We start from the raw sequence: 12,226 nt of genomic DNA on the forward strand, positions 1-12,226 counted from the left end.
TAGTGGCACATTTGTATGCATTACCTTCAAGAACGCTAGAGCAGGTGCTGTGGCAACGATCCTGGGTATGGAGAAGACTCACAGGCAGTGGCTCACCCGGTCTGTAATACTTGGTGCTTAAATAAGCCGCCACTCCCCAGTGTTCCACAGCTCCCCGTGGCCTCTGTTCCTGCAGCTGCTGCTGGTGGAGTCATGATGGCAGACAAAAGTTTTGAATCAGAATTTTCTAGTTTGGAAAAAGCCCACTGAGCAGACAGATTATGTAATTCTAAGATCTGACCTGCTGTTTTTTGGCTAATAAAAGAGCTGAATTCATCAAAGTAGCCAGCCTGTGGAACAGTTCTGGAGCACAGGCAAGCAGGGGTGGTACCTGGTGTGGACTGGCAGACTAGACAGATCCATAGTTGTATTTTGTCCTAGCAAAAAATAGCAGGTTCCACACACTCATATTTAAAGGCATCCCTGAGATACACTTTGGCACTAGGAAGATGCTAGCCAGATGGTACTCGGCAAGCTGGGAACACACACCCCAACTCCAGTGTGAAACATGAGTGAGGCAGCTTGGCTTTAATCTAATCGAGCAGACAGTGGATCTAATCGAGCAGACAAGACCTCTCGGTCCCTTATCTATGGAGTGGTGGTGGCTTGTGCTGATGGGAGGGTAGGGTACATTCCCTGAACAGAAATATGACTCAGAAGAGCTCAGATCTAGTGCAGCGCTGATAAGGCTGGGCTGGCTGTGCGTGGGCTGGCTGTGGGAGGCCTCCTCCATTCCCCTGGTTGGGGGCGGGGGGCCTTTCCCCAAGTAGAAACAGGGAGGTAGAACAAGAGAACCAGGGAGGAGCAAGCCAGCCAGCTTGCACACAGCATGAGTAACTCCACCGACTACCATGACACTGAGTGCTCCTGGAGCTTACCTGCCCCACAGCATGCCTAGCACAAAGATCCTCAGCCCCTGAGACCTCAATGAAAATGGATGGGGCAGCCCAATGCAGGCAGCTCCTACCCTACAGCATAGGAATGGTGACACACAAGGACTGCGTACGTGCTGGAAGCTATCCAACATCTGGAGAAGAATCCAGCCCTGGCCCCCTTTCTGTCCCCATCTTGCTGGGTCAGTTTTCACCCTCACCATCTTCAGGAAGAGCCCACACTGGGATGGGCAGTGCAGGGCAGCTTCCCTGTTCTGCCAGGCTCATGCCTGCCAATATAAACGCTATGATGGTGGGAGGGGCCCAGCATGGTCCTGTCCAGCAGTCTAGTCCAGCAACTGTCTATCTGGCTCTGGCACACACCACAACAGAGGGCACTGCCGGCAAACAAGTCATGCCGCAGGACACACTAGGACAAGCTGAGATGTGTGCCGGGAGGATTTGTCCAACTTTTGCATTCCTATCATTGCATCTGTGAACCATTCCCCACCACCCCTGCCCAGCACCTACCAGAGCTAGGAAGCATACAGCCTGAAGGAGGCTGATACCAGAGTAGCTATAAGCGAGAGGGAACCCCTGGATCTGAGGGGCCTACAGCCACTCTAGTGGCCCTGAGAGCCACGCCGGAGGCTTTGGCCTGTGCATCCCTGGCATTCTCCCCAGCTGGCGAGGACAGCTAAGTAGTCTCAGCATCCCACTCCATGAGTGCAGGCATCCTGGTGGCACAATGCTGGTTGGAGGAGAGTTGGCGGTGCTCCCTCTGCCCAAGGTGAGGGGACAGCATGGAGCTATGGGTGGCACCTTGGACTGCCCCCTCTTTGTCTTGGCCACTGCTGACCCTTAGATCTGAGCTACAATAACTTTCCAAGTATTTTGTAGACATGCTCTTGGTCACAGAGGCCTCTTCCCCTCCTTGCCCTATGTATTCACATTGTATTCTAGCCTGATGTCTAGATGCCAGCTCACAGTGAATACAGTGGTACCGGAATGCGGGGAATAAAGGCAGCTCCAAAAAGGACAGCAACATCCTCCCTTGGCTTTAGCCTAAAGCACCCACTGAAGACAAATAGCTAAGCAGAGCTTTGACTCACAAAAAGGAGAAGTGTCACAGGATTCCTTGGCCCACTGGAGACTTCCAGTGAGATACCGGAGGTGTTACATACCACATCACAGGAACACTGGGGACATGTGGTACACCTGGGTCTTTGTGAATCTAAAGCATCAGTCTGGGAGATATTGTTGCCCTGGGAGAGATGAGTCTCTGTGATTACCTGGACCGAGAGTGTGGTGCAGAGAACAGTAAGAACTTCAAGGAGCGGGAGAAGTCAAACAAACTCAGACACTGCCAGAAAGTAGTTGTGCTCCAAGTAACAGCACTAGCATTAACTTAAGGCTTCCAAGAAGCACATCTGGACTCCACACTACTGGAAGAAACCTTCCCCAAGAAAACGAGACCTCTGCCCTTGAGCCACACACACAATTTAGCAATGTCAGCCCATGTTTCACTAACAAGTGCTCTCCTATTACTCATCATTTGCACCGCAGTGCAATTTGGCAGCTCTGTCCTAGAGCTGGACCATGCACCATGCAGTAGCCTGCAGAACAGAAAGACGCTCCTTTCCCAAGGAGAAAGACAGCAGGTGGAGATCCATAGGTCATGGCTGGCAGTATGACAGCTGGCAGGGCCAACCTAACAGTTCGGGAGCACTTTTTGGCAGAGTCAGGTAAAAAAGGGGGGTTCAAAGAGAACACAGAAGTGCTTCTATACAAACCTTTTTCCTAATCTGAAACATTTCTGTTTTGGAAATGTACTCACCTGCTCCGGAGGAGGACAGTGACCACCTGAGCCATTAGGCAACCTCTGCTGCACTCACTGCCCTTTCATGCTCTGCTGACAATGGACATCTCCACACTGCTCGGGGAACCAGCATCTCAACAGACCACTGGGACTGAGGAAGCTTGGACTGACAGCTCTCATTCCTACGGCGTTTCTCTCTAACATTGGGGAAGGAGTAAACATTACTCCTGTCAAGTTAAAGAATAAAATCAGATCCCTCTTACTCAGGAGGCTGTGGAAGGACTTACAACATCTGAATACAAAGATAACTAGTTCTCCAGTAAGATGTAGCATCTGCTTTTAGCTCTTGACTGGCTGAAGATCTCAATGATCATATCATATATTCCCCATGAAACATGTCCATATCTAAATTAGCAGTAACCTTCACTTGTGTTTTCAGAATTGTTTCAGGAGTATGGTAGCACTCATTGGAGAAAGCTGTCCACACAAAACACTGCAATGTTTTGTGCAAAACAGCTAACTAGAATTTTTGGAGAGTGACACCCGGTGCTTAATTGCAGGACCCAAGAGCCCAGGATCAACCACTGATGAAGGAGAAGCTGATTGCTTTTCCTCCTCATTAGCCTCACTGCCAGCTTTGCACGTGCAGTTGGGGATCACACAGGCTGGCTGGGCTCCTTGCTCATCAGCCCCAGCAATAAAACTCCTTGGGTAGGGAATTCGGGAGCTGGAAGGCACAGCAGACATGCACATAGTGTCTGCCATTGAAGAGGAGGTTACTTGATGGACAAGACATTATTTTTCTTAATTTTTCATGGGGCATCTGTGGCTTAAATCCAGCACAGCTATAAAACAAAGCTTCCCTGTCATTCACAGATCAGCTAACTGATAGTATCAGGTAGAAAGGAAGAACTGGGAATCTCCAAGCTGAGCAGACAGAAACAGCTGTGGTTTATGGCTTACTTCTAGCAAACCTGTCAGAATAAACCTGTTTTGCAAACTGGCTAGGAAGATGCTAATATGGCACTCTTTGAAAGGGCTTAGTAGAAGATTAGAAGGATGAAAGATTACAAGAACAAGGAAATCTGACACTACAGAAGTGCAAGTTTCTGCTTTTTTTAATCCATCATGTGTGAGGAGGTTTTGCAGGCAAACAAGTTCACATTGAGAACTGACTTCTCATCCCAGCGAGCAGGCGCTTGCAGCACGTTCCCTGGGTTTTCTAGGAAATGAGCAACCCACTTTGGAGTCCCTAACACCTCCAATGTTTTGAGCAGTTATGTCACTTGCCAAGTTTTAAATGTTGTTGTTGTCATGGTGACAACTACATCTCATTTTTATTTTAATTAAAGAAAACCTGTAAAAGCTTACAGCACATGCTCCAACCTTGCAGAGAGCAGCAGACTAGCCAGATGCTCACAATCAGGACAACATTTTTTAGTTCTCCTGAGAGAAGACTATTTCTTTTCATGGAAATTTCCAAGAGAGTTGTTCTGCTGCCAAGAACTCAGATACCCTATCTTGCTTTGTGCTAAAGCCATTCTAGCTGTACCATCCACAGCTGATTCACAAAGTCCATCTGTAGGGAAAGGCTTCAGTGGATTTGGTTCAAATTTAAGAAGGTAAATAAGCACTTCTTTGTTTCTGTCAAAGAAGTAAATAAAATCTTGGCTGCCTGGCTCTGTAGTCTTAACATTTACCATAGTTAGAGGCCATGCTAACTCTGGCCAGATTTACTTGAACTTTACTGCTACACAAACACACCTCTTCCACAGAATTATTATTAACTGTAGCCATAAATCTTCGGGGATATCAATTGCTGGTACACCTTAGATGTAGCACAGGCCTGACTGCATTTTGAATATGCAGCATCCAGGATAATGGATGAATTATGAAAAAATGAACAGTTTTGGTTGGGTGGGTGAGTGGTTTTTCAGGCAACAGACCTAAACTGCCATCATGCTCAGCTTTGAGGCTTTTAAAGGGAGTATGATTAAAGTGCCTGAGACAGGGATCATCTGGGAGCCCTAGGAGGTGAAGGAGAGTGTTAGCTATTACAGCTACTGCACAAATACCTGGCATTAATAGAATGACTTGAAGCTAAAGGTTGCTACCTAGCTCAAAGAAACAAGTCTGTCACATTTTCTTATGGGAGGAGCTGACAGTGAAAATCCAAACAGCAGAAAGAACCACACACCCCTCTTGGAAAGCATTATGAGAGCTCCATGTTTTTGGAACAGGGTCAGGCACAGCTCCAACACTTCCTCTCTTCTAGGGAAAAATATGTCGCACCAAGCACTGACTGGAAGGCCTCAAGGTTGCCAGGCTGCCTCCTGAGCACTGAGCTGTGATGAGGAGGAGCACGCCACATGGGCAGGCAGGTCAGCTATCCTTTTACCAGTCGTCCAAGGTGGTTGCAGGTCCAGATGTTTCATTTGGCTAATCCAGCTGAGCCAAGGCAGCTTATGATGTTTGTGTCTTGAGCATAGAAGGATGGCTACAAGAAAGCACAGTTTCTGTTGGACTCCCTATCCCTTCCCTGAGGAGAAATATTTCCTGAAAAATACTCTTCCCAAATCCAGATTGTCAACAATCCTCCCTGGGTTAGGAAAAGTGCAAACGTCAAATATGCAAATTTGAAACCAGGTAGAACTAGGCACAAACTAACATGGCTTTGGGAAATAAGGGAGCTCTAAAAACAATGACAGGCAGAGAATCAGTGTTTTGTGTTGCTGCCCCAAGCAATGCTCCACTTCAGACCTGAGGACTCAGGACAATGAACTGGAGGAAGTATTCTTACCTTCATTGGAGACCTCTACTTGCCTGGAGCTGCTGTCTCAGCGCTGCACAGCTAGGGCCAGTCAAGCCCTGATTTGGGATATTCAGGTCACCTTCTCTGCTCAGGGACACTTCTTCCTGGGAGGAAGAAACAGATGGGTTCTCAAGGGGACACCTTGAGCTTGGGGGAGTACCAGTGGGCAGGAGGAGGTGGCTGTGCCACCGTCTGCCTCAGACACAGCTGGAAGCTGGGAACCCAGTGCAAACTTCCTTGTCTTTCATGCAAAAATCTCTGGGCTTTGGTCAGTTCATCAGGCAGGAGACACATCTTCCCAGCCACCATGCAAGTTGCAGGGTTCATGCCATGTGGCTCACCACAGGCAGTCTCCTCCTTGCACACAGCAGGCCTCCCTGCTCTGCCCAGCTCCTTCCTTTCACCACCTCTCCTTTAGCCTCAGTCATTGCCCAGAGATCCCCTGGGGAAAGTCTTCCCCTTAGCTTGCCTGCATGGCCACCCTGCTCTGCCTAACCCAGGAGTCTTTAGGAAGCTGAAGCTCAGTCCCTGGTATGGGAGCAGGAAAGGACTTTCAAGGAGGGGAGAAAGGAAGTGCTAAGTAAAGGCGAGTAGGAGATGCAAAGGCCAGGTAGAGTTTCCCTGGGACTTCTTTGATCTTCCCTCCCAAGGAAAGGCACTCTGTGGCACTGTTGCAGTTGTTTAGAGTCAAATGAATGGCATAAAGAATATACCTTTACAACTGAGATCAGAATAGACTCTATACAAGAAAACTTTGTCATAACTCTCCACTCAATTCAGCGACCCCTGCACAAAGGTCTCTGCAGAGGGGGAAGTGAAACTGGAGTGAAACTGGATGTCCTTTAAGCATTCACTATCCAAGTATACTCTTCTGGGGCTCATGTGATGCACATGAGGGGACCAAACAAAAATATTAGTCCTTCTTCATTTATACGCCACTGAATCATTAACGAACTGAAAAGCATTAAATGTTACTTTGCACTACAAAGCAGGTGCAGTTTCTTTAAGTTGTGGTTTCCAAACCCACTGAGATACAGTACTTCAAAGAAACATTTTCTTTCAACTTGAATCTAGCCCAAATTTAAGCAATTCTAAACTGGCCAGGGATAAATCTCGCTCCTCAGGGGAACCACTGGCACGTGCCATCTGGAATATCCACCTACAGTCTGCAGCAGGGAAGATCAAGCGTCAGCCACCACAACAGCGACAACAGGCTGTCAGGGGCCCATGTCTCTCTCCCAGGCAGGAGACTGGGATCTGGGCAGCAAGCAACAACGAAGGTTTAGTTTTTGAAAGCAGGAGCTTTTTCTCTCTCCAGTTCACACTGTCATCATTAACCTTTTTTTTTTTTTTTTTTTTTTTTTTTTTTTTTTTGAGCATCAGATAACTTTGTGACATGAGAGGCCACAGCAACAATTTGAATGATCAGAAAACAAAAATTAGGATTTTTGTGCCAACACATCCATTGAAAAGCAGCCTAGGATGCATAATGCCACCAGCTGATGTGCTGCACTGTTAGCCTTCTCCACCTATCCACAGAATATATGCCACATTTGCAGGATGGAAATAGCACAGAAAAGGTTAAAAGGTTCTTCAAAGTCATAATATGCATTGATGCCAAAAAGCCACCTATTTTTCCAGTCATGAAGTTCCTTAAACTAACAACCAATACCTTTTTATTTTCTTTTCCTTTTTTTTTTTTTTTTTTTTTAGGAGATTTTAAGAATAACTACCAGAAATCCATGTAGTTCATAGCCTTACCTCCAACAACAGCTTTTATTAAATACTTCAGAAGAAGGTAAAGATTTCTCTGAAAGATTTAACACCACAAAGTGTCTGAAAAGGAAGCTTGTGCTTTACAGCCTAAAGCATGGGTGTTAGTCCGCAGACGGAAGCAACAGCAGCAGCTCCTGGTTCAGGTGCAGTACATGAGCCCACAGAACTAAAATATCAGGCACTTTTTATTCACTGTTGCTTCCTCTCTTGATACCATGCCATATCCCAGAGGGAAGGCAGTGGAAGCTTCCCCCAGTGCAGAACAGACTTTTGAGCAACCTGGAGAAAAGCACCTCGTGAAATTCAGGCTGCTCACATTCATTCTTACCTGAAAGGCAAAGCATGGCCAGAATCACCTGCATCTTGAAGAGCTCCTTGCATACAAACCCCATCGCTTGTCAGGAACAGTCCTGAAAATAAGCAATTTCCAAATTCTACTGAACTCTTCTGCCTCAGAATTGAGATACTGCGAGCAGCAGTGTGTTCCACAGATGAAAGATGTGGCAAAGTTAGCCAGTCTGTGCTCCCCTTCCCATTCCATACTCTGGAGGCAACAGAGTTCACAAACGCACTGTCTGCACTCTCTATTAGCACTCTCCACTCTTCCCTTTTCCCAGAGTGCAGGGGAACACACTGCCCATCACTGCGCTCTCCTTAACACAGGGATTTCTGGTTTAGCACATGCAGTTCAAAGGTCTTTATCTCCCTCTCCTAAAAGTTGCTGTTCTTCTGTTTTTTTTTTTTTTAACTTCTTCCTGCTAATCCCTTTTACTATTTTTCCTGTTATGTTCTATCAAACAACAAAGTCTGAGCAAGAAGCAGCAAAAATTGGCATAAGTCTACAGCCCTCTGGGTTTGCATTCCCTTATCATTTGAGTAAATGCAGAGTCTGGCATTTACCGGCACATCCAGGTGAGTCAGAAACTCCCTGGATATATGAGCTCTCAGCAAGGACCTAAATCAGCTGGAACGGCTGAACTCAGCAGGGGTGTTTCAGACCTGGTTTGAAAGGTCTTGCCAGTTCCTTTCTACACACTGTACTAATCCCATCTACTCTCCTGCCCCCATCCCCAGAGCAGCACTGCTGCACATCCGCCTCCCTGTAAGCTTCCTCCTACAAATAAATACATGGTTCCTGCCTCTCAAAAAAAAAGCTGGCATCCTGACACTACTTCTGCCTCCAGATCATGTGTGCACAAATGCCTCCAATTTATCTGCATGGTTTGTGAAACACCCTTTAATGTTTTAATATGAGAAAAATGAAAATATTGATTAGATGAGCTCCTTTAGACTTACTCCTTTATATACTTCTCCAGCACCAAAAACAAACACATTTTCTGATCATTAAATACCAGAATTCACCTTTCACTTGGATGCCATAGGCACAGACATATTTGGAATCCCAGAGGTAGCTACTTACAGTTACTTGAGCTCAGATGCTCCAACAAGGTTGGCTTGCAGAGAATTCAGCAGTTCAGCTACAGAAATGGTCACAGCAGTTGTGATTTCTTTATAATCATGCAGATTCATCAATTGAGAGACTGCTACAATCTGTTCCTTGGACTCAGCACACAGTCTGGTGCCACCACTGGTTTATTACACATTTCTTCAGAGAGTCTCTCTCAATTTCTGTTGTTAAAGACTTTGGCTATTCTTCCTCCTGCTACCACTAAGCCAAAGCCACTTTTCCTGAGCAATCCTAGTGATTAATGAATTCAGAAGCTGTGGTAGAATCCCAGCAGCATGTCCCTCCCTTCCCACATCAGACCGCCAGAGTCTCAACAGGACCCAGGCAATTGCTTTAATGGGGTGTTAATGGCTCCATTTAAGAAAGAGTGGGTAGAGTCTTTAATGGAAAAGCATTCTATTTTATTATCATCAATCTTATCTTTGACATCTGAAAATAAAATCTTATTTACAAATAGTCTAGTGCAAATTAAAGACAATTTTGGGCAAAAAGACAACAGATTGCCTATAAGACAAAAGAAGTATGCATTAGGATGATCTTCCTGGAACAGCTGGAGGAGGTCGCCTAGGAAAAAAAAAAAAAAAACAAAAAATAACCCCAAATTCATGGGGAGGAGGGGGAAAGAGAATTAAAACAAAAGGTTAAGATACAACAAAATGGCTAATATACAAAATTATAAAATGAGTTAAGAGAAAAAGGGACAGAACATGCACAGTAAGGAAAAGAGCAAGAATGAGATTAGAATCAGTTGGCTATCAGCACAGCCTGCACAGCCTCTGCTTTCATCCTCCAAGCTTCCCATCTGACATGCTGGCGCCAGAGAACTAGGACAATCCCATGATGAGTGCCGAAGTTGCTGGTCAGAAACTTTCTAATTTTCTTGCAGCAAATAATATCTTCCAGAAGAGCTTTTCCCCAGCCAGCCTTAAAATCTGGACCACACTTTATTTCAAACATTGTTCTTGGAGTAGACCTTTTAAGTGAGATTCTGATGGATTAGAGGAATGATCAAACAAGATGATCTATGTGTTGGATTGCGATATTTGGAGGGGTCATTGCTGAGGAACGCTAAAACTTTGGGTGATGGCAGTGCAATGAATCTACTGCCAAAACTTGCAGAAAAGACCCTTGGCAGTCAATGGCTTAGTGCAGCAGTCAGAGAAGAGCGGCTGCTCATCCTAGTATCCAGCAGACAGCACTGACATATTAGCTGGCCAATAGGCAGGGAAACAACTCACACAGGGATATTTAATGTACTCCAGCCAGACAGGACACGTGTGTGACACTCCTGTCTGCAGAGAGCAAATGCAGACTCTGCCCCAGGCATATGCATTAAAGGCTATTCAAAAAAAATGCTCCCAAGTGTTACAGCAAACTGAGAATACAACAGGATATTGCTGCTTTGCTCACCCCCCATTGCATTTTGCCCCCCTCACTTTCCCAAATCCTAAGGACCAGCATAGTGACTGTTGTGCTCAGAGCCTCCGATAGGAAGCTGTTGTGTGTTTGCTACCTGCTGTGCCAAAACAGACCACTCCTGCTCTTCCAAGCGCTGATTCCAGTTACTTGGCTCTTACTAATCTGAAGGAGGAACTGAGTGACAGAGACATTCTGAGGCATCTGCACGTTCATACAAAACCACTTCAGGGAGAAATCTCTTCCAGACAGAATGCACACACATACACAACTTCACTCCAACTTCTGCTCTTGAGGACTCAGCCTGGCCCTCTGCTCTGCTCTGAATCTCCCCCAAAACCTATCTTCCCCAACAGTGAAACAAATACCAGATATTGCCTGAAAAACACTTACCTATTTGCCAGCACAACATCTCTGTAGCACTCCAAGTCCCTAACAGGGTAGCAAGCTGAATACTTTCCATGGGTCACTTCCCTCTCATCTCCCCATACACTTAAGTGGTATCTCTAGTGATATGAACTGCAACATGTGTCTCTCATGAATCCTTACTGCAGTCCAAAGAGAAGCAGAGTGCAGCATGCTGTGATTAGGGTGAAGACCACTCATGCGCATCCAGAAAGTAATAATAGAAGCCCATCAAGAGTTACAGTTTATTTCAGGTTCAGAAATGCAGCATAACATTTTTACAGCAGGTGTATGCAATGCTCAGTAATGACCATAGTTTCAGGAATCAACTTACTATGCTCAAAGGCCAACAGCAGGAACCATTTAAAGACTACGAAGCCAGTGGCAGATATTTTGGCTCATATGAAACAGAGCATTAACATACAGAGCAAAATTCAGAAAGAAATCAAGCATTAGCTTCTTACAAAAAGAAGACATTGTTTACACCATTCTGGAAAAGTAAAGAAACAAGAAGTGAAACAAACGGCCGGCAAGATGGAACAAATCATATATCAAGCAAGAGTGAAGGACTGTCTGGACGGGAGGAGCCATCCGTATCAGCTCGCCTGCAGACAAAGCAAGAGGAAAGACAGGCAGAGTAACATTCATTTACACAAGGGAGCTGCTCTGCTAGAGCCCCAGGGAGGAGATTCAATGCAAAAGCAGGAGGCAGTGTGCTTTTAAGCACACCAAGACATCAAGTGCCTCCCCAGTGTCACATGTACAAAGTAGGTCTGCTTTGAATTTAGGAGGCTTGGACTATTTTATGACAGAAAGACAGAGCTAGACAGTAATCTCAATATGCTGTATACATATTGTCTATTGTAGCTGTCTGCAACATACAGTATAATATTTTCTAGGTTATACATTAACACAAAATGCCATAACCTATAATGTATCTCTTCTAATATAATAAATATCTCTTTTTATGAGGCTTACTCAGAAAGTGCAATAAGATCAGCAACAAAATAAACACACATTAACTATTTACATAAACCTTTTTCTTGAACATACAATCTTTTTAATCCTAACACAAGATCCCTTGAGATTAAAGGCTGAGAGCTATTTATGGCCCAAGTGAGCTCTTCAGCTGTTAGTCATCCATGATGGGATGAGGTGGAACATATTCTTTACACAGAGATCTAGGCTTAGCCTAAATGCAGTAACAGATGAGCACCCTCCTGAAACTTAGTTAAATAGATCATCCAGCTAATTATCAAGCTCATGTAAACTCAAAAAACCTTCTGTTGCTTAACTGGAGTCTCCACTACTCCCTATCTTCCGAGCTTCCCCAAGGGAATCAGATAATGGGAGAAGAACCTATGCTCCTCAGATACAGGAGCTCATGCTTAGCTCACCCTGCATACGGATGTCCAGCGAGAGGTAAGTAGCCTGTCCTGGCCAACCAATCCCTCTAGCAGATCTATGGAGATGTACTGGTGAGTTTGTCCTGCTGTCTTTCAGGCCTGGAGCGAGCTGGTGCCAAGGCTGCTCCTCCAAGAACAAGGAACGGGGAGAGACACAATTCACCAGATTCTGGAGTGAGCAAGACAGACAAGCTTGTTCCAGGCACTTACAGC

At 45.5% G+C, this 12,226-nt stretch overlaps 1 protein-coding gene across 3 annotated transcripts in view; it reads right to left on the reverse strand.

Moving 5' to 3' along the window:
• Nucleotides 1–9,165: 9,165 nt before the first annotated feature.
• The window catches only part of DNM3 (dynamin 3), a 183,586-nt gene continuing 180,525 nt past the window's right edge, over nt 9,166–12,226 (reverse strand). For 2 of the 3 annotated variants that reach the window (XM_062580964.1, XM_062580961.1), the window contains one exon: nt 9,166–9,350. In XM_062580964.1, coding sequence (XP_062436948.1) covers nt 9,314–9,350 — 37 coding nt within the window. In that variant the 3' untranslated portion in view covers nt 9,166–9,313. Of the gene's footprint in view, nt 9,351–10,840; nt 11,213–12,226 lie in introns of those variants that run through there. The other variant, XM_062580959.1, reaches the window with a different exon arrangement.

The sequence above is a fragment of the Rhea pennata genome, chromosome 8 (assembly GCF_028389875.1).
Source record: "Rhea pennata isolate bPtePen1 chromosome 8, bPtePen1.pri, whole genome shotgun sequence".
Lineage (NCBI taxonomy): Eukaryota > Metazoa > Chordata > Aves > Rheiformes > Rheidae > Rhea > Rhea pennata.